Source organism: Prionailurus viverrinus, chromosome A2 (assembly GCF_022837055.1).
Source record: "Prionailurus viverrinus isolate Anna chromosome A2, UM_Priviv_1.0, whole genome shotgun sequence".
NCBI lineage: Eukaryota > Metazoa > Chordata > Mammalia > Carnivora > Felidae > Prionailurus > Prionailurus viverrinus.
The window spans coordinates 6,851,143-6,878,311 of NC_062562.1; the positions used below are offsets into that span (position 1 = coordinate 6,851,143).

At 55.0% G+C, this 27,169-nt stretch overlaps 1 protein-coding gene across 5 annotated transcripts in view; it reads left to right on the plus strand.

Moving 5' to 3' along the window:
* The window catches only part of PDE4A (phosphodiesterase 4A), a 37,054-nt gene extending 13,774 nt beyond the window's left edge, over positions 1-23,280 (plus strand). For 3 of the 5 annotated variants that reach the window (XM_047829609.1, XM_047829619.1, XM_047829646.1), the window contains exons 2-15: positions 6,253-6,444; positions 7,236-7,272; positions 7,396-7,466; positions 8,220-8,269; positions 8,439-8,551; positions 12,069-12,162; positions 13,650-13,873; positions 15,290-15,388; positions 15,481-15,645; positions 15,866-15,965; positions 16,089-16,243; positions 16,447-16,569; positions 17,012-17,194; positions 20,085-23,280. In XM_047829609.1, the coding sequence (XP_047685565.1) occupies positions 6,253-6,444; positions 7,236-7,272; positions 7,396-7,466; positions 8,220-8,269; positions 8,439-8,551; positions 12,069-12,162; positions 13,650-13,873; positions 15,290-15,388; positions 15,481-15,645; positions 15,866-15,965; positions 16,089-16,243; positions 16,447-16,569; positions 17,012-17,194; positions 20,085-20,774 (2,296 nt within the window). In that variant the 3' untranslated portion in view covers positions 20,775-23,280. Of the gene's footprint in view, positions 1-6,252; positions 6,445-6,537; positions 6,556-7,235; positions 7,273-7,395; positions 7,467-8,219; positions 8,270-8,438; positions 8,552-9,106; positions 10,570-12,068; positions 12,163-13,649; positions 13,874-15,289; positions 15,389-15,480; positions 15,646-15,865; positions 15,966-16,088; positions 16,244-16,446; positions 16,570-17,011; positions 17,195-20,084 lie in introns of those variants that run through there. The other 2 variants (XM_047829637.1, XM_047829629.1) reach the window with 2 other exon arrangements.
* The last annotated feature ends 3,889 nt before the right edge of the window (positions 23,281-27,169 follow it).

The window sequence follows — 27,169 nt, forward strand, 5'->3', positions numbered from 1 at the left end:
TAGTGCTGCTGTCGGCTTCCTGCAGGTGATAGCCCTCAAAAGGAGTGCTAGGTCCTGCCCCCTTCCTATTTGAGATCGGATCCCTTCACCCTCTTTGTGCCCCTAAACCTGGGTCTCTGGCACTCATGCTGGTACCAACTATGGGTGTCCAGCGTCACCTGGGCTCCACTCCCAGGCCACCGGCCTGGAGCCAGGTCCCTCTGGCCCTGCTCTGCTCAGTGCCTCCAGTCTTACCCACCCCCTCCTTGCTGGGGCTGCCAGGCTGAAAACCAAGCTGGGGTGGGGGAGGGGGGCAGCTCCTGCTGGAACTCCTGGGGGTTATTTAGAATCAACTGGACAGTGCTGGAGCAGAGAAAATTCTCAGGGTATGCCCGCCTTGTTCTCGCTCCCCTCTACCAATCCCTTCAGACAAGCCAGACACACCCAGACACAAACACAGACGCACCCACCTACCCACACACAGGGTAATCGGGGGTCTGTGTTTACTGTGCAAGGCGTGGGTCTCTGAGGCGGTGGGGACACAAAGAGAATCTCACAGTTGACCCATGGGGGCCACAGAAACCCTGGCTTCGCACAGTCAGTCTCACGTTACAGGAACGCACTCTCCCCGCAGCACACACGCAGGCCTGGTTCCCACCTGCACACAGCCACACGCGGGAGCACACACTCAGGAGGCAGGGACAGTCGTGGCACATGTGTGGCACACAGGTACACTCTTACAAGGTCACACAAACTCCTAGACACACACACAGATCTGTGCAGGCACCGTGGACACTCGGACCCCACGGACACACCCGGACGTACAAATCCACGCAGAGATCTATACACACACAGCTGCCCTGAGCACACATACACCCTGACCCACACACGCACAGACCCTCTGTGCACACCCGGCCCTACAAACGGCCATGTCACCTGGCACCACGCGCCCGCCCTCAACCTCCGTATGACCTTCACAAAGCAAATGCCAGGCCTTTCCATAAAGGCTGCCTGGCACCTCCTACGAGGGAGTCAGGTGCAGTGGGGCAGGGAGCCCAGGGAGGCGCCAGGCCTGCCCGGGGAGATCGACGGACACGGGCTGATTGAGCGTCCAGGTTTGTAGCCTGGCAGCTCAGGTTTAAGTCCTTCTAATACTAGTCAAGTGGTTCTTTCCCGTCTGCACCTCAGTTTACTTCTCTTGGAAATGGAGCATTGGTACACGTCCAGGCAGAGCACAGCGCCTAGCACATGGCACTTAACGGCAGTTGGCTGCTTTTGTTGTTGTTATGATTTTTATCAACTGGGACCGGTCTCCGTTCCCTGCCGTCCCCCTCCCAGCTTGTTGTTGCCCATTGGCCCCTGCAGCGGAAACTCTCTGAAGCCTTGGTCTGCTCCTGGGCTGCACAGTCCTCCGGAGACCCAATGTGAGGCAGGCCTACGGGCCCCGGAGGGGTGGAGGCAAGTGGCAAGTTCAACCGGAGAAGGCCACCAAGTGGTCACCTGTCTGAAAGGCAGGTTATTTCCCTTATGATGGAGTGTCTGGGCATGTGGCTGTGATATCAAGGCCTGTTGGCTACCCTCGACTCCGCTTAATGGCCTAGGGTCCTGCCGGGACATGATTGGAGCAGCCTCCAGCCTGACTTTGGGCCACCCTGAGCAGTGGCAGACAAGGGAAGGGTGACTCCACATAGCACCGGCGTGCCATCCCGGAGGGTAGGTGAGACCCCACGCCCACATACACCCACACTCAGCCTGCAGTTCAACAGGCCCGATGCCCTCCCCTCTGCCCTTCCGAAGCCCGGGGGACATCAGCTCCTGGAAGCACAAACAGCAGGGCCCCAGGGAGCCTCTTCCCATCGTGGCCTCTGGGCTCCTGCTTACGTGAGCGGAGCCCCTGGGGCTACAGTATCTGATGCCGGTTGGGCCCACTCTGGGACTTGGGTCTCACCTTCCCTAAACTGTCTTCAGTGTCTGGGGCCAGGGTAGGGTCCTCAGTACGTAAGTATGTTCCTGTCTCCTCCCCCGTGGGACTCAGTAGAGCCAAAAAATCCAGGCTGTGCCCAGGGAGACAGGACGTGGTTCTCAGGCAGCGAGGCCACCAACCCCTTACCATCCCTCTGTGCCCCACTCTCCCCTGTTGCGCTGGGATGTGAACATAACTCACAGAGGTGGTGGGGGACACAACTGTGTTCGGGTGTATAAAGCACTCTGACAATGCCAGGCACACGGCCACTATTCAGGAAGCATCTTGTTAATATTGCTATATACCTAAAAGGATCTAACCTAGTACCTGGTACACAGCAGGTGCTCAGTAAGTGAGCATTATCATCAAAGGCCCAAGTTCATGGTCTAAGAATTTTCCATCTTAAGGGGTTTTTTTTAGTTTACTTTTTAAAAATGAACATATAGTAAAATTCACCTTTAAAAAAAAATATTTTTGAGAGAGGGAGAGAGCACAAGTGGGGGAGGGGCAGAGAGAGAGAGAGAGAGAGAGAGAGAGAGAGAATCTGAAGCAGGCTCCAGGCTCTAAGCTGTCAGTGCAGAGCCCGATGCCGGGCCCGGACCCACCATGAACCGTGAGATCGTGACCTGGGCCGAAGTCGGTTGCTCAACCGTCTGAGCCACCCAGGCGCCCCAAATTCACTCCTTTTGTCTACATCGTATGAGTGTCTTTTATTGTAGTAAAATCTACATAACATAAACTTATCCACTTGACCATTTCTTGAGTGTGCATTTCAGTGTCATTAAGTATACTGACATTGTCGTGCAACTGTCACCACCACCCATCTCCAGAACGTCACCACCTTCCCAAACCGCCGCCCTATACCTAGTAAGGTAAGGAAAGGACGCTTGAGTTGTTTCCAGCTCTTGGCTCTCTTGAATGACGCTGCTCTGAACATTGGCGTACAAATATCTGCTTGAGTCCTGCTTTCGATTCTTAGTGTTTAGTATTTCAAGTCTGCGTGTGTACCCAGAAGTAGAATTCCTGGATCACACGGTAATTCTATACTTAAGTTTTTAAGGACCGTCTTCTATAGTAACCGCACCATTTCACGTTCCCACCTGCAATACAAGTATTGCCGTTTCTCCACATCCTCACCAACACTGGTTATTTTACCTTTGTCTTTTCACGATTTTACTCTTTTTAAGTTTTAGTTACTTTGACAGAGAGAGAGAGAGAGAGAGAGAGAGAGCGCGTACGGATAGGGGAGGAGGGGGAGAGAGGGAAGGAGGGAGAGAGAGCGAGAATCCCGACGTGGGACTCTAACCCACGAACCATGAGACCATGACCTGAGCTGAGGCTGGATGCCCAACCGACTGGGCCACGCAGGTGCCCCGAAATTTGTTTGTATTTATTTATTTATTTATTTATTTATTTATTTATTATTTTTTTAACGTTTATTTGTTTTTGAGACAGAGAGAGACAGAGCATGAACAGGGGAGGGTCAGAGAGAGAGGGAGACACAGAATCTGAAGCAGGCTCCAGGCTCTGAGCTGTCAGCACAGAGCCCGACGCGGGGCTCAAACTCACGGACCGTGAGCTCATGACCTGAGCCGAAGTCGGACGCTTAACTGACTGAGCCACCCAGGCGCCCCCCGAAGTTTGTTTTTTTTTATTTATTTATTAAAAAAAATTTTTTTTCCAACGTTTATTTATTTTGGGACAGAGAGAGACAGAGCATGAACGGGGGAGGGGCAGAGAGAGAGGGAGACACAGAATCGGAAACAGGCTCCAGGCTCTGAGCCATCAGCCCAGAGCCCGACGCGGGGCTCGAACTCACGGACCGCGAGATCGTGACCTGGCTGAAGTCGGACGCTTAACCGACTGCGCCACCCAGGCGCCCCTCCGAAGTTTGTTTTTAAAAGAAGTTTGAATTTGTGACTGTTAAAAATGTCTGATTTCTCTCCTAAAATCGGAATACCTGGTTGTTGGGGGTCCCCCAGCACCACTCTGCTCTGGGTGTCAGCTGCCTGGCCCCTGCGAACATTTGCTGTGATGGTAGGAATGTGCTCGAATGGGGGCTGAGTAGGCAGAGGGCGGCAGCTCACGTTTCCGTCTGAGGAGTCACGAGACTTGGGACTGAATTCTGGCCCCACCACGCTCTCGCTGCGTGACCCAGAGCTAATCATTCTCCTCTCTGACCTTAGTTTCTTCATCTGTAAAATGGAGTCAACGAAGTCCCTCCCCGTACTCCTACCCCAGGACTGGCCCAGAGAAAAAGGTTAATAGATCCATAGATGGTGGTTTCACTATGCAACTCTAGGGGATTTCAGACTTTTTCTTTCTTTCTTTCTTTCTTTCTTTCTTTCTTTCTTTCTTTCTTTCTTTCTTAATTGATTTTTGAGCGAACGCAGCAGGGGAGGGGCAGAGAGAGAGGGGGACAGAAGATGTGAAACAGGCTCTGCGCTGACACCACAGAGCCCAACATGGGGCTCGAACTCACGAACTGCGAGATCATGACCTGAGCCGAAGTCGGACGCTCAACCGACTGAGTCACCCAGGCGCCCCTCAGACATTTCTTAGCAGAGGGACCATTCCAATAAAATCTTACGCTGACTCTCATTAGGTAGGACTGGAAAGGGGAGGGCTCCATTTCCTTCCCCGACTCCCTTGCACCCACCAGAGCATAGCCTGAAGTCTGCTGACCCTTCTAACCCCCTCACTTTGACGACAGGGTAACAGACCAGAGAGGGCAGTGGCCTTCCCGAGGCCACACAGTAAGTTGCAGGCATGCGGTTCCCCACCAATTCTGCGTATCGACTGCTGAGTCCCCTGCCCATGTGGCGCGGGGGGGGCCGATGCTTCCTGAGCGTTTTACCTGTGTCAACACTGGTCGCCTGGATGACCTGAGGAAGGTGGCGGTTGTCCCCTTTTTGTGGATTAGGGAACTGGAATTCAGTCATTTCACCCCAGTCACACCTCTGGGAATTAGGAGAGCCAGCATCTCCCCGAGTCGTCCCGAGCGTCTTGCCGGTGACCCCAGGCTGGGGCCTCGCTCTCTTGCCCTCGGTGTCGCCGGGTCTCTGTCACAGTCTGTCTCTCTCCGCTCCAGACACACCAGCTTCCTTGCTGGTCCTCAAACAAAACCTGAATCCTGCCACAGGGCCTTCGCACTTGCTCTTCCCACCCCCTGGAGTGTCTTCTCCTCCCTCCTGACCAATGGCCTGCTCTTTGTCATCTTTCAGGCCCTGCTCGCAGGTCACCTCCTGAGAGAGGCCTGCCTCCCCTTTCCAGTCTCCGCGTGGCACAACCCCGTTCACATATTCACTCATTCACACGTTTTATGATTCATCCAGTAAACATTTTATTGGGTGTGCACTGTGTGCCAGGCCGTGTTCTTGGCCCACGGGCTAGAACAAAGAAGACCAAAATCCTTGCTCTGCAAAGCTTAGTTCTAGAAAGGAAGGCAAACAGCAAAGAAGTAAGATATAGAATATGTCAGGTAAGTAGCAGTTATTTTTTGAAAGGAAAGGTAAATACGAAATAGTAAGGCAGAGATTCAGATCTTAGATGTGTTGGTCAGGTGAGGCCTCCCGGGAAGACAGCATTTGAGCGGAGGCCTGAAGGCGGCCGGAGGAGCCATTGGAGGTCTGGGCAGGGGAAACAGCCTGTGCAGAGGCCCTGAGGCAGGAAGGCATCTGGAATGTTTAGGAAGCAGCCAGGAGGCCATGGAGGCCGGAGTAGAGTGAGTGAGGGGGAGACCCGGAGGTCTTGGGGCGGGGCCACCTGGGCCTCAGTGAGGACTTTGGCTTTTGCTCTGGGTGAGCTGGGAGCCACAGAAGGGGCTGAGCAGAAGAGGGATGTGGCTCTCTGGTGGCTGTGGAGGGGAACAGACTGAGGGGCAAGGACAGGAACCAGGGAGCAGGGCAGAGACAAAGGCGCTGGTCCAGGCCACCAATGAGCGGGGCCAGCCGAGGAGGGGGTGAGAAGTGGACGGATTCTGAATAGATGTGGGCAGTGAGGAAAGAGTAGAGCCAAAAAGATCCCCACACTTTTGGGGGTGTGCACGGCCACTAGGCTAACCTGTTTACAGTCTGGCCCTCCCATGCCATTTCCGTAAGGGACAGATGCTGGTCCGTCTCGGTCACTGCTGTGTCCCGGCACCTCAACAGAGCCTGGCTCACAAAGGCACTCGATCGCTCTGTGATCTCTGCAACCTCCTGTCCCCCGTCTCTACCAGGAATGTCCTCGGTACCCTTATTCCTCCGCGACCCCCCCCCCCAGTGCCATCTCAGCCCCCCTGACCGCTCTTCTCGCCCACCCCCTTGCAGCTTCGAGGCGGAGAATGGGCCCACGCCATCTCCTGGCCGCAGCCCCCTGGACTCGCAGGCGAGCCCGGGCCTCGTGCTGCATGCCGGGGGGGCTATCAGCCAGCGCCGGGAGTCCTTCCTGTACCGCTCGGACAGTGACTACGACATGTCACCCAAAACCATGTCCCGGAACTCGTCGGTCACCAGCGAGGCGTGAGCACCCCACTCTCACCCTCCAGGCCTGCTCCCAACACAAGCTGCCCTTGCCAGCAGGGAATGGGGACACCGCCTAAGCCCCCTGCCACCTCTCCTTCCCAGTGAAAAGTAAACAGCCCCCTTGCCCACATCGAGGGCTCGGTCCCTTTACAGCATGCCCACCCAGCGAGGTCTGAGGGTGCGCCCCATCTCTGCCCCCCACTCAGCTACGGTGAGCCCCTCCCTCCAGCCCAGCCCGCACCCACATCCTTGCGGTGCCTGCCCACCCAACCTGCCCAAGCCCACTCCTACCCATCGGCAGCTGGGGCCTGGCCCCCCTCAGCCTGTCCCCGCTGCCACTTCTTCCCACGGAGCATCCACCTCGGCTGAGCCCCCTCTGCCTTCCCCCCCCCCCAGGCTTCCCTAAACCAGCCCCTCTTATCACGACCACCTGTTAAGGTGTGAGCACCCCCAGACCTGCTCAGCCCCCTCCCCTCTCACCAGCCCCCCCCTGCAGTGGATTTATGGCAGCCCCCTTTGTCTCTGCACACCCCCTCCCTGCCCACCCACCTGAGCTCCTCTGTCCGGCCACCGTTCCCTCCAAGACCAGCCCCTGTAGGGTGTCTACCCTTGGGAGGTGTAAGCGCCCTCTCCCCTCACCTGTTGGAGGCCCCCCCCGCCACGTCCCAGCCCACCCTCAGCCCAACCCCCATAGAGAGTTGCTTCTCTGGCACCCCAGCCCCTTTTCACCCAGGCCCGGGGGTGTCCCACAGTGAGGACGCCTGACCTGCCCCTGTCCTTGGTTGCAGGCACGCTGAGGACCTCATTGTGACACCTTTCGCCCAGGTAAGACCCCTCCCCTATGAAAGGAAGGGGCTCCAACCTTCCCCCACACTTGGACACAGGGACCTAGCCCCAGCCCCTCCGGGTGGCTCCCTCTCCTCACCGCTGGCTCTCCCTCCGTCCCAGGTGCTGGCCAGTCTCCGGAGTGTTCGCAGCAACTTCTCACTCCTGACCAATGTGCCCATTCCCAGCAACAAGTAAGTCAAGGCTGGGTCCCAACATTCATGATCATGAGGCCAGCCACACCTGGGTTCAACTCTTAGCTCTGCTGTGTGCCCTCAGGCAAGAACTTGACCTCTCTGAGCCTCTGTTCAGGCAGCAGCTCCCTCTGAGCCAGCAAACCATTGCAATTTGAATGGCTAAGACACAAACTTTTAAAAATAAAGACCAAGGGGTCCAGACACGTGGTGGTGAGGCCAAGGGTAGCCAGGCGCCGCAGCCTTGGGGCCACTCCCGGCCCCAAAGCTAACTTTCCAGGCAAATAGCGTCTTGTGGTGCCTTTGTTCCCCCTCCATAAAATGGGAATTTAATAGCGCCTCCAATAGATGCTGCTGTGAGGAGTCTGGAAGATAATACATAGAAAGTGTGAGAACATTTGCCCAGCACATAGTTAGTGCTCACTAAATAGAAGTGATTATTTGGGGGCAGGCGCTTGGCTGAGAGCTGCTAGTCCTTCTGGGAGTTGCAGGAACTTTGGAGACCTAGGACCTGACCCTGCTGCTGATCAGCCGTGTGGTCTTGAGCAAGCTTGTTCGCTTCCTTGAGCCCGTTTTCTCATCTGTAAAATGGGTTCTCATGGGGGCTCTGAGAGAGGCTGCAGGCTGAGCACATGGTGGCATGCCTGGGACACAGGGAGCGCTCAGAAAAAGGAAAGGTGGCATTATTCATAGAGAGGGGAGGCAGGAATCTGGGGGCACACAGGCTGATGTTGGAGCCCCATTTCTTTGCAGACGGTCCCCGCTGGGCGGCCCAACCCCCGTCTGTAAGGCCACGCTGTCAGGTAACAAAGCCCAAGGGGTGGGAAAGGGCCCCTCTTGCTGCTCCAGTGGGGGACCCCTCACCTGGGGGTGGTGGTGGCTGTCTTACCTCCTTTCCCCGCTCATTTGGTGGACCCCCATCATCTCGGGGTTGGGACCTCTGGGTCACCACCCATGCTGCCCCTTCTCCAGAAGAGACATGTCAACAACTGGCCCGGGAGACACTGGAGGAGCTGGACTGGTGCCTGGAGCAGCTGGAGACCATGCAGACCTACCGCTCCGTGAGCGAGATGGCATCTCACAAGGTGAGGAGGCCCCCAGCCGGCAGGGCGGAACTAGCCCCTGGGCGGGGCCTGAGGATGGGGGCCAGCCACTGGGTGGGATCTGCGGGCGGGTCCACCCATGGGGCGGGTCCAGTATCTGGATGGGGCCAATGAGAGGGGACCCTTTCCTGGGCCTGTGGGGTGGGGCTGACTGCTGGCGGGACCTGAGGGGGAGGACACATTTGGGGCGGGGCCAATGTGTGAAGGGGGGGCCCTTTGGGGTGGGGGCCCATTCCTAAGCAGGGCCAACCCTAGGGCTGCTGTGTTCTAGCAGATTCTGACTTCCCCCAGGGGTGGGGGAAGCCTAGTGCGTGGGGGTATATGTGCCTGGTTGTACATCTGATGCAGGCTGCCATCTCTCTTGAGGGGGTTGTCCAATGCTTGTATAGTCTACAGGAGTGTGTGTGTGTGTGACTGTGGGTCTGTGTGGCTGTCAATTTGTTGGCTACACGTTTGCAGCACAAGACGGGGTGTGAGGGGATGTTCCAAGAGGGTACGTCACGAGTAGTGTGCAGATGTGTCTGTATGGAGGATGTATGGGTGCACACAAGCAGTTCTACCGGATTGTAAGTGTGTGGGGCTGTGCCAGAGGTGTATGTATGTTTACAAGTGTGAGTTGGTCTAGGTATGAATCTGAGTGTGTATCTCCATGTGTCTGTGACTCCACGTGTGTGCACAGACACATGCATGCACTTGCAGGGCTGCAGGAGAGGGTGCAAGGCTTCCATGTACAGTTGTGCGGTCTGTGTACTGCACAACTCCAGAGGACACCATCCAGGAAAACAGGCGGCATGAATGATGTTTCCTGGAGTTGTGCGGCACGGTGGTAGCCCGCGTGGGAAGATGCCTATCAGGAAATGAGTATACAGGTGGAGGTGTCTGCGTTGGGGGTGGTGCACATACCTGTGGGTGGAGGTTTGTCTGGGAACATTCCCGTCTGAGGGTGATTGTGTCTCTGAGAGTGTGCCGAGCCTCTGAGAATGTGACTGTCTCTAAATGTAGGTTTGCCGTTGTGTTCCTGCAAATGATGTGTGTGTGTGGTTGTGGGTATGATGCGAGCATTTGCTTATGGGTTTCTCAGGGTATGTTTGTGTCCAAGGCCACATGGTATTTGTGTTTGTCTGAAAGTGTGCCCGTGGGTGTGTGGAGTATGTGCAGCATATCTGGGTGTGTGTCCCCAGGTGTGTGTCTCCGTGTCTGGGTGTGAGTCTGTGTTCTTGGGAGGGCTGTGCCTGAAGGCGTTCCTATCTCCGTGTACTCAGCTGTATACCTGCGAAAGGGCTGGACTTCAGAGTTGTGACTGTGTGGTGTGTGTTAGTGCGTGTGTTGGTATAGAAGGTGCATCTCAGTGTGTGTGAGTGTGTGGACTGTCTGGGCGTGTGTCTTTGTCTCTGGGTGTGTCCCTGGAAGGGACGCGTCCTGTCGGGGATGTGCGTGCCTCCCTGCCTTTCCCCGGCAGCCCCACCTGGGTCCTGGCTCAGGCCCGTGGGTTCCGATGCCCCTTTAACGCCCCCCCCCCCCACCCCCGGCACCACCTGACGTCGCATGCAGCCTGCCAGTGCTGCAGTGAGCACGCACACGCGCACACACACAGGCGCGCACACGGAGCCCAGAGCCTCCAAAGCCACCTCCCGGGACCCTCGCCCTGCCCCCCCATGGGCAGGGGTCCCAGGCCACCTCCAGCTACTGCCGCGGGGGGGCCCATCAGGGCCAGGGGCTGGCAGACCATGTAACCAGGGCTGCTATCGGGAGCGCGGAGGGGAGGGGAGCCCCCAGCCCCGCTGGGCCGGCCCAGGCCCCTCCGCGGCTCCCCCTTGCACTGCCCACCTGCCCTGAACCCCCCTCCCCACCAAACCCACAGTGGCTGTTAACCCCGGGACTCCCCAAGCCCAGCCTCTGTGTGCGGCAGCCCCGAGCGGGGCTAAGATTCCAAGATGCCCTTGGTGGATTTCTTCTGTGAGACCTGCTCCAAGCCGTGGCTGGTGGGCTGGTGGGACCAGGTAGGGGAAGTCGGGGTGGAGGACGGGCGGGAGACTTGGCCCTAGCCCTCCCACCTTGGATCCTCAAGCCCCTGGTCTGGGCGGGTATGTGCGGCTGTGCACGTGTGTGGCCTGGACATGAAGCCTTGTGACTGTCTGTGTCTGTGTGTGGCCCAGGGCTGGGTGGGGATAGCGGGTGGCTGGGGATGTGGGTCTCTTGCTGGGTGTGTCGGTACTCACGTGTGTACGTGTCTACAGCGGTGCGGGGCTGTCTGACCATATGCTTATTTGCCTGGGTCACAGTGTGGCCCTTTCTGAGATCACATGGCTCTGGTTGTGGTGGTGTATGTTGGGACGTGTTTGTGAACCCAGAGCTGTGTGTTTTCTCCGGGGCATGTGACCCCAAGTGTCTGTGACTGCCTGATCGTGTGTGTCCCTTGATTTGTGTGTCTGTGGCTGTGCAGAGCCGTGTGAGATGGTAGTCTGTGACTCTGTGTGTGGTTGTGTGACTTTGTGGGTCCTTCTTGTGTACGTGTCTCTCGCAGCACTAGGAGGAGTAAGTGCCCCATCCTGGTGTGGGCTGCGTGGGCTCACCCTTCCCATCAAGTGTCCCTCCTGCCTCTCTGGACGGAGTCTGCTCCTGCTTTGGGGGTGCTTCAGTGGAGCTTGGGGGCGGGGAACCAATGCCCTTTCTCCTCCATGCACAATGTCACAGCAGACACTTGTGTGAGGTGGCTTGGGGGGACCAGGAGGGACCTCCAAGCCTGGTTCGGGGTATCCTCTGCTCATCTGTGCATCTGTCCACCCTCCTGAGACTGGGGGAGAGGGGGCTATGATGGGAAACCCCTCCCCTGGATGACCGAACAAGGGTTTCCTCAGCTCACTGTTCTCCCCTGCCCCTGCCAAACCTACTCTTCTCCCAGAACTTGCATTCTCTCCTGCAAAGGAGAGACTGTATTGTCTCCTTCCAAACTGGGCTGGGAGCTGGGGGCCTGGACGCCCTGGAGTGGGGTCCATATCTGGGAAGACGTGGGCCAGGGTACCTCTGGGAAGGCAAGGGTTAAGGGGCCTGCGGCCTGCCCCCCCCCCCACTTTCCCCCAGCTCAGCAGCTGGTTGGAGGGGGAGTTGCTAAGGAGACTCCCATCGCCATGGCGACGGGATTCTCCTGACACCCTATTGGCTCACTGTTAAGCGGGAGCCCCTCCCTTCCACAGGTGCCCCTCTGGCTCCTCCTTTGGGCTGGAGGAAGAGGAAGTCTGGGGAGGGGTGCCCCCCTTCCTCAGGAAGGGAGGGGTATGCTGAGTCCTGACTTCCAGGGCTGGGGCCCCCCTCCAGACCTGGGAGGAGAGGAAGGGTTGACCCCTCCCCTCTAGCAGCTTGCTGAGGGCTCTGTTGGCTGAGCAGAGAAGTTGGAAGGACTCATGGGGTCTTCAGAAGTTTCTCGGGAGGGGCTGACATCCTCCACCCTCTGCTGCCCTGTCTCCCCATCATTCCTTCCTTCTTGCCTCCTTCACCTTAGTTCAAGAGGATGTTAAACCGTGAACTCACACACCTGTCAGAGATGAGCAGGTCAGGAAACCAGGTCTCTGAGTACATCTCCACCACATTCCTGGGTGAGTGAAAGGCACCGCTTGTATGTGCGGGGAGAGGCTGCACGCCTGAATTGGAGGGGGCTGCCCCAGACCGCAGGTCCCATTGCCCACATTTGCCCGAGGGACCCTGACTCTTAATTCCCTAAAGATCAAGGTTACCACGCTCAAGCGTTCCCATGCTCACGATGCCCCTAAGCCCAGAGGGATGTCAACTTTTATAGAACTTCCACATTAAAAAAATCTCTCCAAGCAGAAAAGCCCCCCCAAACTCAGTGGGACCACAACAGAACTCTCAAACTCAAGACCCCAAAAACCCCACAAACTCAAATAGAATTTCTAAACTTTAAATGCCTCCAGGCTGAAAGGCCTCCCCAAATTCAGTAGACTATCCAAACTTGGATTTCCCCCCACAAATTCAGGAGATCCCTCAAACTCAAGAGGTATGCTCAAACTCGGTAGGGTTCTCAAACTTAAGGGAACGGCTGTCCTTAAGAACTCATAAAAGACCCCCTCAAAGTTTCAAAACCCTGCAAGCTGAAAGGTCTCCCAAATTCGGGAGAATCACCCAACTTGATATGACCCTCAGATTCAGTAGGACCCCCCCCCACCACAGACTTTTGATACCTAATACAGTTATACAGAGTACCTCAAATTCATTAGAACCCTCAAGCTCATGGGGACCTCCAACTCATCCTTAATCTCTTTATCCAAGAGCCCAAGCTGAAGATATGCCCCCCCCCCAAATTCAGGATAATTTTACCCTCTCAATTTATCACCAAAGGTTTCCAAATTCTGGAGAACCACCCTACGCCAAGCCCAAGAGAAGGGTTCAGAGTTTCAAATACTCCCGCCAATGGGGGTGTGGCCGTGCAGAGTTCTGAGATCCAGCCAATGGGAGCATGGCATGCAAATAACCCCTATTAGGCCCCGTTATTGACTGGCAGGGCCCCAGGTCACAATGGGTGGCCCAGGTTCAGCTCTGGAAGCCCTTGAAAGCTCAGGAAAAGGGATCCTGGGGCTGGCCCCCCAGGCAGGCTGGTGTTAAAGGGGTGGGGTGGGGGTGGGGCTCATGGAGCCAGAGACTACCCTTCCCTCCCTCTTCCCCATGCTGTCCACCCCGATCAGCACTCTGAGTCACCATGGAGGTGTCTCCCCTGCCCTAGAAGTTCCCCTGCCTATACAGGACAGGCAGCTACTCTCTCCAGCATCCTCAACCTGCTTCCTGACTTCCTGTGCCACCCCCTTGTCAAAGCTGGCTATCAGACTGGGGCCACCCCAATGCTCCGGGCCAGTCCCAGGGTCCCTGCTCCAGCCCACCACCTCCCAGAAGAATTCCTCCCTTCCCTCTGGTTTCCAGCCTATAAGGAACCAACAGCATGACATCCTGAAGGGGTCTGCCCTCCTGCGTGAGCCTTCCCAGGGCACAGTGGGGAGCCCAGGGGAAGTGAGGGCCAGATGAGGGGGTCTCTGTGGGAGTCTCATGCTTGTCTCTCCTCCATCTGCTCCAGACAAGCAGAATGAAGTGGAGATTCCATCACCCACGATGAAGGATCGAGAAAAACAGCCAGCTCCCCGCCAGAGACCTTCCCAGCAGCCCCCGCCCCCTGGGCCGCAATTCCAGCCCATGTCTCAGATCACGGGGGTGAAGAAGCTGATGCATAGCAGCAGCCTGAGTGACTCTAGCATCCCCCGCTTTGGGGTGAAGACCAACCAAGAAGAGCTCCTGGCCCAAGTGAGTAGGGTCTCAGCAGACACTGGACTAGAGAGGGGTGGGAGTCTCCTGGGGCCCAGAGAAGGACCGGGCGTTGGGTCAGTCTGAAATGATAATCCAGGCATACTTGGCTTATGAGACTCTCAGGAGAGCAAGAGTGAAGGAAGCAGGAGAGGAAGAAGCTAAGCAAGGAGGTGGCCTCAGAATCTGGCCTCCGCCTGACTCCACAGGGAGCTCTGGAGTGTCAACAGTGCCACAGAGTTGAGCCCACCTTGAGGCAAGAGTGCGGGACTTTTGTATACCCCACTGTGGGCGGTCCCCAGAGGGGACAGCATTACTGCCTCCATGTAGCTCCCATAGGGGCAAGAGCAGTTTTCTGGAGAACAGAGCAGCTGTGAGTCTTTGTAAGCAACAGTCCCAGCACCCACCCAGGAGGACAGGTGCACTGGTCAGTGAAGGGGATCTGGGTCGAACCCCAACAGCATCCACTACAGGCCAGACCTGGGTTCAGCTCCGTGACACCTAACGCCAAGGGGCTCCCACATGGGTTTGTACAGCGGACTCAGTGCACTCTTGTTGGCTCAGTCAGCTGACATTTGTTGTAACCTGAACTCCAGCACTAGCCAGTGCCCAGTCAGTCACCCGGTGTTTACTGAGCACCTACTGTGTGCTGGCACCGTTCCGGATTCTGGGGAGCCATGGAAAATTAGCCCGAGTTCCTTTCCCCCTGGTGCTGGTGAGCTGTTTGGCTCCGAAGCCAAACTGTGCTTTTGGGGTCAGCCAAACGGAATTCACACCACAGCGTTGCCACTTGCGAGATGCAAGGGCTTGGGTAGGTCACATCACTTCTGAGCTTTGGTTCTCCAACCAACCAAATGAGATCAAGCATTTAGCATAATGCCTGGGAGACAATAGTCACTCAGGGGCCGCCTGGGTGGCTCCTCGGTTAGGTTAAGCGTCAGACTTCGGCTCAGGCCATGATGTTACAGTCCGTGGTTTGAGCCCCGCATCGGGCTCTGTGCTGACAGCTCGGAGCCTGGAGCCGGCTTCAGATTCTGTGTCTCCCTCTCTCTCTGCCCCTCCCCCATGCACACTCTGTCTCTCGCTCTCAAAAATAAATAAAACATTAAAAAAAAATTTTTTTTTTTGAAGTCACTCAGTACACAGGCGCTGTGGTTGCTTTGTTATTTTCTGGCCTGGTCGGACGTGGACGGTCAACTGTGTGTTGAGCACAGTGCCCACCCCCTCCTACCCACCCCCCCCCCCCCCCCCGCCCCGGTGGGCAATGACAGTGCTACTTTCAGACCAGAGCTCTGAATTGCTAGGAAAGAGTCGAGAGGGGTGACGACTAACCAAGAGGAACTTCTGACCCACGTGGGTAGGGGCAGGGCCCTGGGTCTTGTGGGCTGCTGACCTCTGGCCTCCTACTCCACCCAGGAACTGGAGAACCTGAACAAGTGGGGTCTGAACATCTTCTGCGTATCCGAATACGCCGGAGGCCGTTCCCTCAGCTGCATCATGTACACGATATTTCAGGTAGGGCGGGCTGAGTGGGGCAGGGTGAGCGGAAGGGGGCCGGGCGGAGAGCAGAGCTCTCGGGAGTCACCGTTCCCCATACCTACCCTCAGGAGCGTGACCTGCTGAAGAAATTCCGCATCCCAGTGGACACCATGGTTACATATATGCTGACCCTGGAGGACCACTACCACCCCGACGTGGCCTACCACAACAGCCTGCACGCGGCCGATGTGCTGCAGTCCACCCACGTGCTGCTGGCCACACCCGCGCTAGATGTGAGCACGGCCTGGCCCCCGAGTCTCCCCAGCCCCGTCTCCCTCCCTGACTGCCGGTCGCCCATCTCCTGACCTCCGTGTCTCTCTGACGCTGGCCTTCCCGGTCCTCATCGATCCCTCCTGACCGTCTTCTTTGGCACCCGCATCTCTCTCTCACCCTGTCTCTCAGATCCCCCATCTTTCTAACCCGCCTCTCTCCCACCCCCCTGTCTGCCCCTAGGCTGTGTTCACGGACCTGGAGATTCTTGCCGCCCTCTTCGCGGCCGCTATTCATGACGTAGACCACCCTGGGGTCTCCAACCAGTTCCTCATCAACACTAGTGAGTGGCCCCCACGGGGGCGGGGCCTGCCGGGTTGGAGGCGGGGCCTGCGCTGCCCCACCCCTCGAGGCGGCCCTGCCGGCCCCACCCTCCCCTGACCGCCTGCCTGGGCCTGGGCCGCAGATTCGGAGCTGGCGCTCATGTACAACGATGAGTCGGTGCTGGAGAACCACCACCTGGCCGTGGGCTTCAAGCTGCTGCAGGAAGACAACTGCGATATCTTCCAGAACCTCAGCAAGCGCCAGCGGCAGAGCCTGCGCAAGATGGTCATCGACATGGTGGGCGGGGCGGGGGCGGGGCCAGAGCGGAAAAGGGCGCCTTTGACACTGGGGTTGAGGCAGGGTCTGAGTCCAGGCCAGGAAGCCCCCCGAGAGGCGTCCTTTGTGGGGACTGGGAACAGGTTGTGCTGAGGGAAAGCTTTAGAGGCGTAGTTCGGGTCAGTACGCCCCGTGGCAGGGCTTCAGTGGCCCCTCACCCACAGGTGCTGGCCACGGACATGTCCAAACACATGACCCTCCTGGCAGACCTGAAGACCATGGTGGAGACCAAGAAGGTGACCAGCTCGGGGGTCCTCCTGCTGGACAACTACTCCGACCGCATCCAGGTGCCCCTTCCTACCCCCCCCCCCCCCCCCAGCCTCTGCACACCATACAAGGAGACCGGACCCTCTCTCCTTTTCTCTCTCCCCTTTGGGTCCCGTTTGCCCCCCTCCCTCAGCCTGCAGCTCCCATGTTGCCCCTCTTCCTGTCTCTTTTCTGTCTCCCCTCCCATCTCTCCATCCCAGTTCCCATCTACCATCCCTCCTTACTTCTTCCCTTCCTCCATCACCCCGTCCTGTCTCCTCTGCCTTTGCCAACACCTCCTTCTCTCCTCTCCCCACGATCTCTTTCTTTGCTCTCCCCCTGCCATTCCTCTCCCCTCTCCCCATTTCCCCTATCTCTCTCCACATCCCCCTACCTCACTCTCCCAATAAAGGGGGAGGTAAGGAAGCGTGAGGTGCCAGACTGGGACGGGGGCATGGCCTCTGAAGGTCCCACCTCACGCAGGTCCTTCGGAACATGGTGCACTGTGCAGACCTCAGCAACCCCACCAAGCCACTCGAGTTGTACCGCCAGTGGACCGACCGCATTATGGCCGAATTCTTCCAGCAGGGGGACCGTGAACGTGAGCGGGGCATGGAGATCAGCCCCATGTGCGACAAGCACACAGCCTCGGTGGAGAAGTCTCAGGTACGGTGTTAAGCGGGCCTCCCCACGCCATGCTGGCCTGGAGCTCCGAGACCCGGAAGTTCCCGACCTTGATGGGAAATTTGCAACATCTTCCCTTCTACAGAGTAACCAAAACCAGGCCTCTGGATTCAAAACTTGTAGACCTGAGTGGAACAGTTCTCTCTCATTTAGCATCCATAATAATACTTGCCCAGCTCTGGGTTACAGACCTTATGTCGCTCCAGCCTCTCAGTATCCCTGTAACCTGGCTGCTGATTTTGTCCTTGATTTTTGGTGGGATTTTGCAATGAGATGCGATGACGCGTCATCATGTGCTTGTTTAACTTGACAAGAGGTACGGAGACCCAGTCTTGTTTGTAAAGTGTGGATGTGAAAGTTTCTCACCCTCCCCACTCCCAGTCTCCTCCCTGGCAAGACCTGTTCTTCCCGGCTCACTGTGCATGCCTTTCCAGACCCGAGTTACCCAGCCTTGGTGCTGTTGACATTTGGGCCCGGGTCATTCTCTGTCGCGGGGGCCGTGCCTTGTAGGATTTTGAGCAGCATCCTTGGCCTCCACCCCTTCCCTTCCAATTACAACAACCAAAAATGTCTCTAGATACTTCCAAATGTCCCTTTGAGCATGCAGATCACCCCATCCTCCAACACCCGGGAAAACCAGTTCCATAGGCTTTATTACGTAGTTACATTTACAGGCAACTTCATAGCAATAGTTCAGGGGTTTTGCTTTGTTAAAAAAATATGAATTTTATCAATATGTACCCATTTTTATACAGCTTGCCTTTTCTTCCAAACAATGACTTGGAGATGTGTCTGTGTTACTACGTATAGATTTAGCTCATCCCTTTTGACGACTCTGTAGTATTCTCACAGATCTAGACAGCAGATGGGGTCTATAGTTTTGCTCCTGTGGATGGCCATTTAGGTGTTGAGGAGTTACAAATTCACAGTGACTCAAACGACATAAGGCTTCATTTTTGTTCTCTCTCTCTTTTTTTTTAGAGAGAGAGAGGGTACAAGTGAGTGAGGGGCAGAGAAGAGAGAGAGAATCCCATGAGGGGCAGAGAGAGAGAGAAGGAGGGAGAGAGAGAGAGAGAGAGAAGCAGGGCTCACCTGGGGCTCCTGTTTTTGCCCAAAGCAGGGCTCCTGCTTGCCCAATGTGGGACTCAAACTCACTAACTGTGAAGTCATGACCTGAGCTGAATTCAAATGCTTAATGACTGAGCCACTCAGACACCCCATTTTTATTCTCTCGCATGTAAGAAAAGTCCAGAGGCACCTGGGTGGTTTAGTCGGTTAAACGTCCATCTTTGGCTCAGGTCATGACCTCATAGTTCACGGGTTCGAGCCCCACGTCGGGCTCTCTGCTGCCAGCCAAGAGCCTGCTTCAGATCCTCTGTCCCCCTCGCTCTCTGCCCCTCCCCCACCCCTCTCAAAATTAAACATTAAAAAAATTTTTTTAATTAAAAAAAAAGTCGAGAGAAAGAATTTAGCTCCCTTTGGCTCCATGAAATAGTCAGGCACCTAAGGAGATTTCAGTGTTTCTCTTCTATCACCCGAAGCATGGGACCTTTGTCCCTAGAGATGCCTCTCATGGTCACGGATGCTGTTGAAACTCTAGCCATTCTGGCCACATCGTAAGGAGGAAAGGTCTCTGCCAGCTGAAGCAGCACTCCTACCCCCTATGCCCATCCCAACCCAGATCTTCCATCTACGTGTGGTCACATTGCCACCCTCTCTTTGCAAAGGAGGCTGGGAAACGTAGTTTTCACCTATATTGGGGAAGTATTGCCTCCACCAAGAAAAATCAAGATTTTCTTCTTCTTCTTTTTTTTTTTAATGTTTTTATTTATTTTTGAGACAGAGACAGAGCATGAGCAGGGGAGGGGCAGAGAGAGAGGGAGACACAGAACCTGAAGCAGTCTCCAGGCTCTGAGCTGTCAGCACAGAGCCTGATGCTGGGCTCAAATTCACAGAGTGTGAGATCATGACCTGAGCTGAAGTTGGACGCTCAACCGACTGAACCACCCAGGCGCCCTCAAGATTTTGTTCATAAGAAAGAGGGAAGATAGTATCAGCGTTAGCCAATACTCTGCCGTGGAATTATTTCTAGTTTTTCTTTGTTGCAAAAAATATCACTATTAGTGGGGCGCCTGGGTGGCGCAGTCGGTTAAGCGTCCGACTTCAGCCAGGTCACGATCTCGCGGTCCGGGAGTTCGAGCCCCGCGTCGGGCTCTGGGCTGATGGCTCAGAGCCTGGAGCCTGTTTCCGGTTCTGTGTCTCCCTCTCTCTCTGCCCCTCCCCTGTTCATGCTCTGTCTCTCTCTGTCCCAAAATAAATAAAAAACGTTGAAAAAAAAATTAAAAAAAAAATATATCACTATTAGTATCTGTGGTGTACCACAATGTTTTAGAACATTTTATTTCAATGTTTTAAGTTTATTTATTTTGAGAGAGAGGGAGAGAGAAAGAGAGAGAGCATGAGCAGGGGACAGGCAGAGAGAGAGGAAGAGAGAAAGAGAATCCCAAGCAGGCTCTGCACTGTCAGCACAGAGCCTGACGCAGGGCTTGAACTCACAATCCTTACGGTCGTGGCCTGAGCCAAAACCAAGAGTTGGTCGCTTAAGCAACTGAGCCACCAGGCACCCCGAACGGCTTTTTACAACTAATTCCTAACTGACAGATGTGTGGAAGTTTCCAGTATTTGTTTCCATGTCATATGTGATTTTTTTTTTCTTCCCTGTGCAAGAGGTTTTTCCGGGTCGGATCTGGAGGAGCACGATTACTAGGTTAAATGCTATCAGCGCCTTTTAGACTTTCCTAGATCCCACAGCATGGCCCTACCATCTGCAACAGCCGGCCACCTGTTGACGCCGGTGTCCCTTCTCTCCCAGGTGGGTTTCATCGACTATATCGTGCACCCGCTGTGGGAGACGTGGGCTGACCTGGTCCACCCGGACGCCCAGGAGATCCTGGACACGTTAGAGGACAACAGAGACTGGTACTACAGCGCCATTCGCCAGAGCCCATCACCGCCGCCTGAGGAGGAGCCCAGGGGGCCAGGCCACCCACCCCCACCTGATAAGTTCCAGTTTGAGCTGACGCTGGAAGAGGAAGATGAGGAGGAGGTGTCTACCGCCCCGGGTGCATTTACGGTGCAGGGATTGTCCGTGGCTCAGGATGCGTCCCCAGCTGAGGAACTCTTGGAGGTCGATGGCCAGGATATGCCCACGGAGGGGAAGGTACAGGAACCTTGCTGCACGCAGCAAGCAGACTCGGCCGGTAGTGTGGCTGCGGGCAAGGACAAGGCCACGTCCCTAGACGCATCCGTGGATGCCGTAGGCCGCAGCAGCCCCCTGGCCCTGTCTGCCGAGAGCCCCCTTCCGCCCGCCTTGAGGACCCCGCCCCCTCCAGAGGACACCCCGGGCCTCCCGGGCCTCCCCTCCACGGCGGCCGAGGCGGGGGCCCAAAAAGAGCATCAGGCTGCCAAGAGGGCGTGCAGTGCCTGCACAGGAACGTCCGGCGAGGACCCCCCCCCACTCCCAGCTCCTGGGGGGTGGGGGTCAGCTGGAGGCCCTACCTGAACCCCGGCCCCGACACCCTCCTGCTCTCCCCGGCTCCCTTCACCACCATTACCCCACGACCGCCTCCTCCACTGCCTCAAAGACTCTTGGGCCTCCAGAGAAAAAAGAAAACAGAAAAGTGGGGTTTTTTCTCTTTTCTTTTTTTCCTCTTTCCCCCCACCCCCACCCACGGGGCCTCTTTTTGGAGGTGGGGGCTGGGGAACAAGGGGCGGAGGTCCCGGAAGGGATTTTATTTTTGGAATTTTAATTGTTACATTTTTAGAAAAAGAAAAAAAAAAAAAAAACAGGATGAAACACAGCAACTGTAGATCTCCTGTTCCCGACTACCCCTTGTGTCCCATCTCCTGCCACCTCCCCCTGCCCCAGGCCCCAGGCTCAGTCTTCCGGCCTCCTAGGGCTCTTGGCCTGGGCCCAAGCAGGCATAACGCCTCCCTTTGGGGCTTTTCTTCTGAATTTTGGAGGGTCTCCGGAACCCAACCAGGAATAGCCATTCCGGGCGGGGGACTCAGGGGGGGGGGGGGCTGCCACCGTGGGAGGCCCCAGCTCCAGCCCCTCTCTGGCGCACTGCCCCCCCCCCCCCCCAGAAGTCTCCCGCTTCATTTTGCACAAACCTGGCAATACTAACCCGAGGGATAGGGACCTGGAGAGGGGAGCTGCGTGCTTTAAGATGTAGCAGAGGCGGGTATTGGAGGGACATTCACACCACCAACCTGGGGTCTGAGGTTTGAGGAGGGCCTGATCCCCCCCCCCACCCCTCCACCTGCCACCCTCTTCCCCTTCCACTTTGGGTTCCGTTTGAATTTTCTCCATTGGGGTGGGGGGGGATGGCTCCGAACCACACCCCTCCTTCCAGCTGCTTCTCCTCTTGTTTCTGCCTTAATGATTCCCATGGCCATAGGAGAGGGGTTCGCAGTGGCCCCCATCCTGGGCACCCCCCCAGCATCCTCCTGACCCCCTTCACGACCCTTTGCCCTAGGAGGAAGCAATAACAATGTACACCCACATCCCCTTTCTGGGCAACCCTCTCCCACCCTGGCACCAAAGTCCTTTCTACTCTGTCCCCATCTGGCCACGCCCCTCCCCCCCCCCCCCCCCCCGCCACACCCCTGAGCTATTCCTGCAGCAATACGACAGACAGATGCAAGGCCATTTTTCTCCAAGCCATGGGGGACTGTATGGAAGGAAAGACCCCCTCTTCCCCCCTCCTTTCTGCCCTTTGGCCCAGTTCTGCAGCTGGGCAAGGCAGGGCCTCTCTCTCCTCCCCCCACCCCCCACTCTGAGCACACGGTACTGTAGCCCCCCCCCCCCCCCAGCTGCCCCAGCCTTCCATCTGTCTGTCCATCCCTGTGGGGAGTACCACCTGCTCCCACCCCCGTGATGCTGTACAGGGTTCATTTTTGTAGCGAAAGTAGTTTCTGTCCCAGCCAGTGACTGGAGTGGGACTTCTTTGGGTTTTCTTTCTTTTTTTTTTCTTCTTTCTCTCTCTCTCTCTTTTTTTTTTTTTTTTTTTTTTTTTTTTGTACATACTGTAAGGTTGGTTTGTAAATTATTCTACAGAGGCAAAAAGGGAAAATACACTTGCCCTTCCCCAGCTGACCCAGCCAGGGGAAGGAGGAGGGGTGGGGGTCTCCCAGAGAGAGAGTCCCCATTCCCACTGTATTATACAAACTGTACCATAGACCCCGCAAGGGTGGGTTCAGTGCTGCCGTTTGATGGGAAGTCGTGTCATCTTGGGGGGTGAGGGCTGAGCAGAGCCTGCCCCTTGCCCTGTCCCCGGGTGTGACTGGTGAGATGGAACCCCACCCCCAATCAGGGCTCCTCTCCCCAGCGGGGGGGGGGGGGGGCACAGGGCCCCCTCAGCCGCTCTTGTGTTGTCCCCTCTGACGATCAATCAGTCGGTCCGTTGATCGATAATCAATCCTTCGATCTCGTCTCCAATTAAACCGAGGATTTCACTGATCTTCCTGGCTGATGTGACTTCCTTTCCCACCCTGGTTTTGGGAGGCACGCCTCTCCTCACCGGCTGCCTGGGACGCGGATAAGGGGAGAGAGAGTTTCCGTCCCTGACCCTCCCCAAGCGCTTAGGACCTGGATGGGGGTCCAGCAAGTGTGGCGGGAGGCAGCCCCCTGGCCTGGGCCAGGTGCTGGCTGGCTCAAGGACTTCAGGTCGTAAAGTGGAGGTTCAGACCAGTCTTTGGAGGCTAGGCGACCCAGGTAAACCCCACTTCTTGTACACAGCATATCTGACACAACTCTGGGTACTTCTGGAATCTCACAGTCATTCCTGGAAACCTCAGGGAGGGGGGGGCCTGATTGGTAGGGCGTCCATCATCGGGCTGCCAGGCCATGATAAAAGGTCTCTGGTCAAATTCTGCCGTGCAGATGTTAAACCTGATAAACAGCCACAAGAGACTTTACTTACCCTGTAAGTTCTATGAATTCCCAGCATCCTGGCCATTTTGGAATTGCAACCTTCACCTTGCATTAAAACAAAATCCAAAACAAACCTGGACATCTTTTTTTTTTTAAGATTTTATTTATATACAGATTTTATATTTTTATGTAATCTCTACCTCTATAGTAGGGCTCGAACTCACCACCCTGGGATCAAGAGTCACATCTCTAAGACCAACTAAACCACCTAAATGCCCCTAAAGATTTTTTTTTTTTAACGTTTATTTATTTTGGGGACAGAGAGAGACAGAGCATGAACGGGGGAGGGGCAGAGAGAGAAGGAGACACAGAATCGGAAACAGGCTCCAAGCTCTGAGCCATCAGCCCAGAGCCCGACGCGGGGCTCGAACTTCCGGACCGCGAGATCGCGACCTGAGCTGAAGTCGTCGAGGCCCAACCGACTGAGCCACCCAGGCGCCCCGCCCCTAAAGATTTTAAAGTAACCTCTACACACAGTGTGGGGCTTGAACTCACAACCCTGAGATCAAGAGCCACAGGTTCTACTGACTAAGCCAGGCAGGTGCCCCCAAACCTGAATATCTTCAAGTCAGGGCTCTGTGTTGCTTAGAGCCTGTAAGCCTTATGGTCAGTATCAGGCAAGCCGAATCCTCCAAACTCACACAAGACTGGCCTGGGCTTTAAGCTACTTTGCTAAAGTGTTCATTCAAGGTTGGGGTGTGAGTGACTCAGATAGTTTAACCAATCCACATATTTGAATACTGTTAATTCCACTCAAGGGATCCCATTTTCCAACCTTTATCAGGCTAATTAACAAACCCTTGATTTCACCAAGGTTTCTGACATTCATTATGCTAATGAGCAAAAAACTTCCCAAGTGGTTAAAGATATGGATAGCAGAAGTGTTTGTGATTCAAGCTTTTGGTTTAGAATACTGGCTGCCTCTGGGGTGTAATAAATTAAGATACACATACACACTCAGTGCTTAAGTGCTTAAACCACAGGGGGATCAGTAGCTGTATATATGCACAGCTTCCTTGGATCCAAGGAAAGGTTGACCTGCTTACTTTGTTATTCAGCTCTAGTTATGGGAGTAGTTTGGATCCCAGCCGTGGCTGGGTGACGTTGGGCATGATCTCTTTGACCTTCAGTTGTCTCATCTATAAAATGATCACAAAAATCCCAGTCAGTCTAGAGCAGGGCTGTGAAACTTTCTACGATGATGGGAATGTTCTGTCTGCTGTCCAACACAGTAGCCACTAGCCACGTGTGGCTAGCAAGCCCTTGAAATGTGGCTAGTGCAACTGAGGAGGTGGGGTTTTAATTTTCCTTTACCTTAAGTAGCCACATGTGGCCAGTGTCTACCATATGAGACAGTACAGTTCTGGAACTTAAGTGGGAGGGTGAATATATAGGATTTAGCGTGTAGAAAGGTTTGCCTGCTTCACTGCGGTTTAAAGATTTGCAGTGTGTAGATATCCTGGCCCAGAAGAGTGGGGGGCAGCCTGGGCTCAGAGAGGAAAACCAAAGCTGGAAAACTAGGTAGAAGTTTCCAGGGAATCTGAACCTTGTGCAAGAAGCAGAGGAGACACAGACATTTTCCCAAGGGTGTTTCAAAGGGAGGCAGAGTCGGGGAAAGGGTGTCGGGCTGAGGGTCGGGAGGCGGGTCAGGAGGCGATAGCACTAATCCCAGGTGGCGGGGGAAGGCCGATGAGACTTCTTTGCTCTGGACCTCAGTTTCCCCAAGTGCAGGCATGATGTCCCAAAGGCCTCCTCCGTTGGGACACTGTCACAGTCTGAGGATGTGGGTCAAAGGGCAGAGGTGGGCATGTGACCATCAGCTGGGCTCTTTAAAATCCTCGTGGTGGGGAGTTCATCTTTCCTCAGGCAAAGGTGACCAAGGGCAGTGGGGCACAGCAGCAAGGCCTTGTCATCTGAATAGGACAAGGGAGACCTGGGGAAGGGGCGGTGTCAAAGTTGACATCAGCCACTTGCAAGCTACTTGATCCGGCACAATGGCTCTGCCTCTTCCAGCCTTTAGAGGACTGCGCCCTGTGCTAAACTCATTAGGAGGGTTCTCTTATTGGTTCTCCGGCAGTCCTGGAGGTATACTATTACAGGCTCCCTTTTACAGATGGGGAAACTGAGGCCGGGAAGTGATCTCACCCTGTCGAGGAAATAAGGCAGAGACCTCACTTCACCTATTGTCCGTTGTACAATGACAGCTGCCTGATATCGGCCTGATACTTTCATTATTATTGCTACTTTTTTTTTTTTTTTAAGTCAGCTTTATCCCCAGTGTGGGGCTTGAACTCATGACCTGGAGATCGGGAGTCGTATGCTCTACTGACGGAGCCAGCCAGGTGCCCCTATTATTGCTACTTTAGTTCACCTGCACAAAATCCTGAGCTGGATGATAGTTCTCCCTCTTTCACAGAATAACAGGAAGCTCAAGTTAAAACGCTTATTTTTATTTTTAAAATGTATTTTTGGGGCGCCTGGGTGGCGCAGTCGGTTAAGCGTACGACTTCAGCCAGGTCACGATCTCGCGGTCCGTGAGTTCGAGCCCCGCGTCGGGCTCTGGGCTGATGGCTCAGAGCCTGGAGCCTGTTTCTGATTCTGTGTCTCCCTCTCTCTCTGCCCCTCCCCTGTTCATGCTCTGTCTCTCTCTGTCCCAAAAATAAATAAACGTTGAAAAAAAAATTTTTTTTTAAATGTATTTTTTTTTTAATGTTCATTCTTGTGAGAGAGAGAGAGTGTAAGCGGAGAGGGGCGGAGAGAGAGAGGGAGACAGCAGATCTAAAGCAGGCTCTGCGCTGACAGCATTGAGCCTGATGTGGGACTCAAACTGACAAACCGTGAGATCGTGACCAGGCCCTCAACCGACTGAGTCACCCAGGTGCCCCTAAACTTATTTATTTATTCATTTTATTTATTTATTTATTTATTTATTTATTTATTTATTTACTTATTTAAACATTTTAAATGTTTATTTATTTTGAGAGACAGCAAGAGTTCGTGCGGGCAAGAGCAAGAGAAGGGCAGAGAGAGACAGAGAGAATCCCAAGCAGGCTCCGCACCATCAGCGCAGAACCTGATGCAGGGCTCGAACTCACAAACTGAGCAGAAATCAGAAGTCAGACGCTCAACTGACTGAGCCACTCAGGCACCTCTAAGCCTATTTAAGTAAGCGCCGCACCCAATGTGGGGCTCAAACTCATGACCCGGAGATCAAGAGTCACATGCTCCACCGACTGAGACAGGTAGGTGCCCCGAAAATATTTGTTTTTTTAATCTACTTGGCAAAGAATGAAAAGATGGACCATCTTGGTGTGGACAAAGCACTTTCATAGCTCATTAGTGTTGGTGGGAGTTGGCACATACAGCTTTCCAAGAGTGGTCTGACAATATTTATTAAAAACATAACTGCATGCATTTTGACTCAGCCATTGCAATTTTTAAAATACTTATCCTAAAGAGACATTTGGACAAAACCATACAGATGAAGGCATAAAATGCCCATTCTAGTATTGGTCAGAATAGTGAAGAACTATTATTAAAAATATCCAACATTAGGGGCTCCTGGGTGGCTCAGTCGGTTGGGCGTCCGACTTCAGCTCAGGTCACGATCTCACGCGCGGTCCATGAGTTCGAGCCCCGCGTCGGGCTCTGGGCTGATGGCTCAGAGCCTGGAGCCTGCTTCCCATTCTGTGCCTCCCTCTCTCTCTGTCCCTCCCCCGTTCATATTCTGTCTCTCTCTGTCTCAAAAATAAATAAACGTTAAAAAAAAATTAAAAAAATCCAACATTAGAACATCATTAAATTATGCTTCATCTGTACAGTAGAAGAATATGTAGCCATTAAAAACAATGAGGTGGGAGGGGCGCCTGGGTGGCTCAGTCGGTTAAGCGTCGGACTTGGGCTCAGGCCAAGATCTCACGGTCCTTGAGTTTGAGCCTGGCGTCAGGCTCTGTGCTGACAGC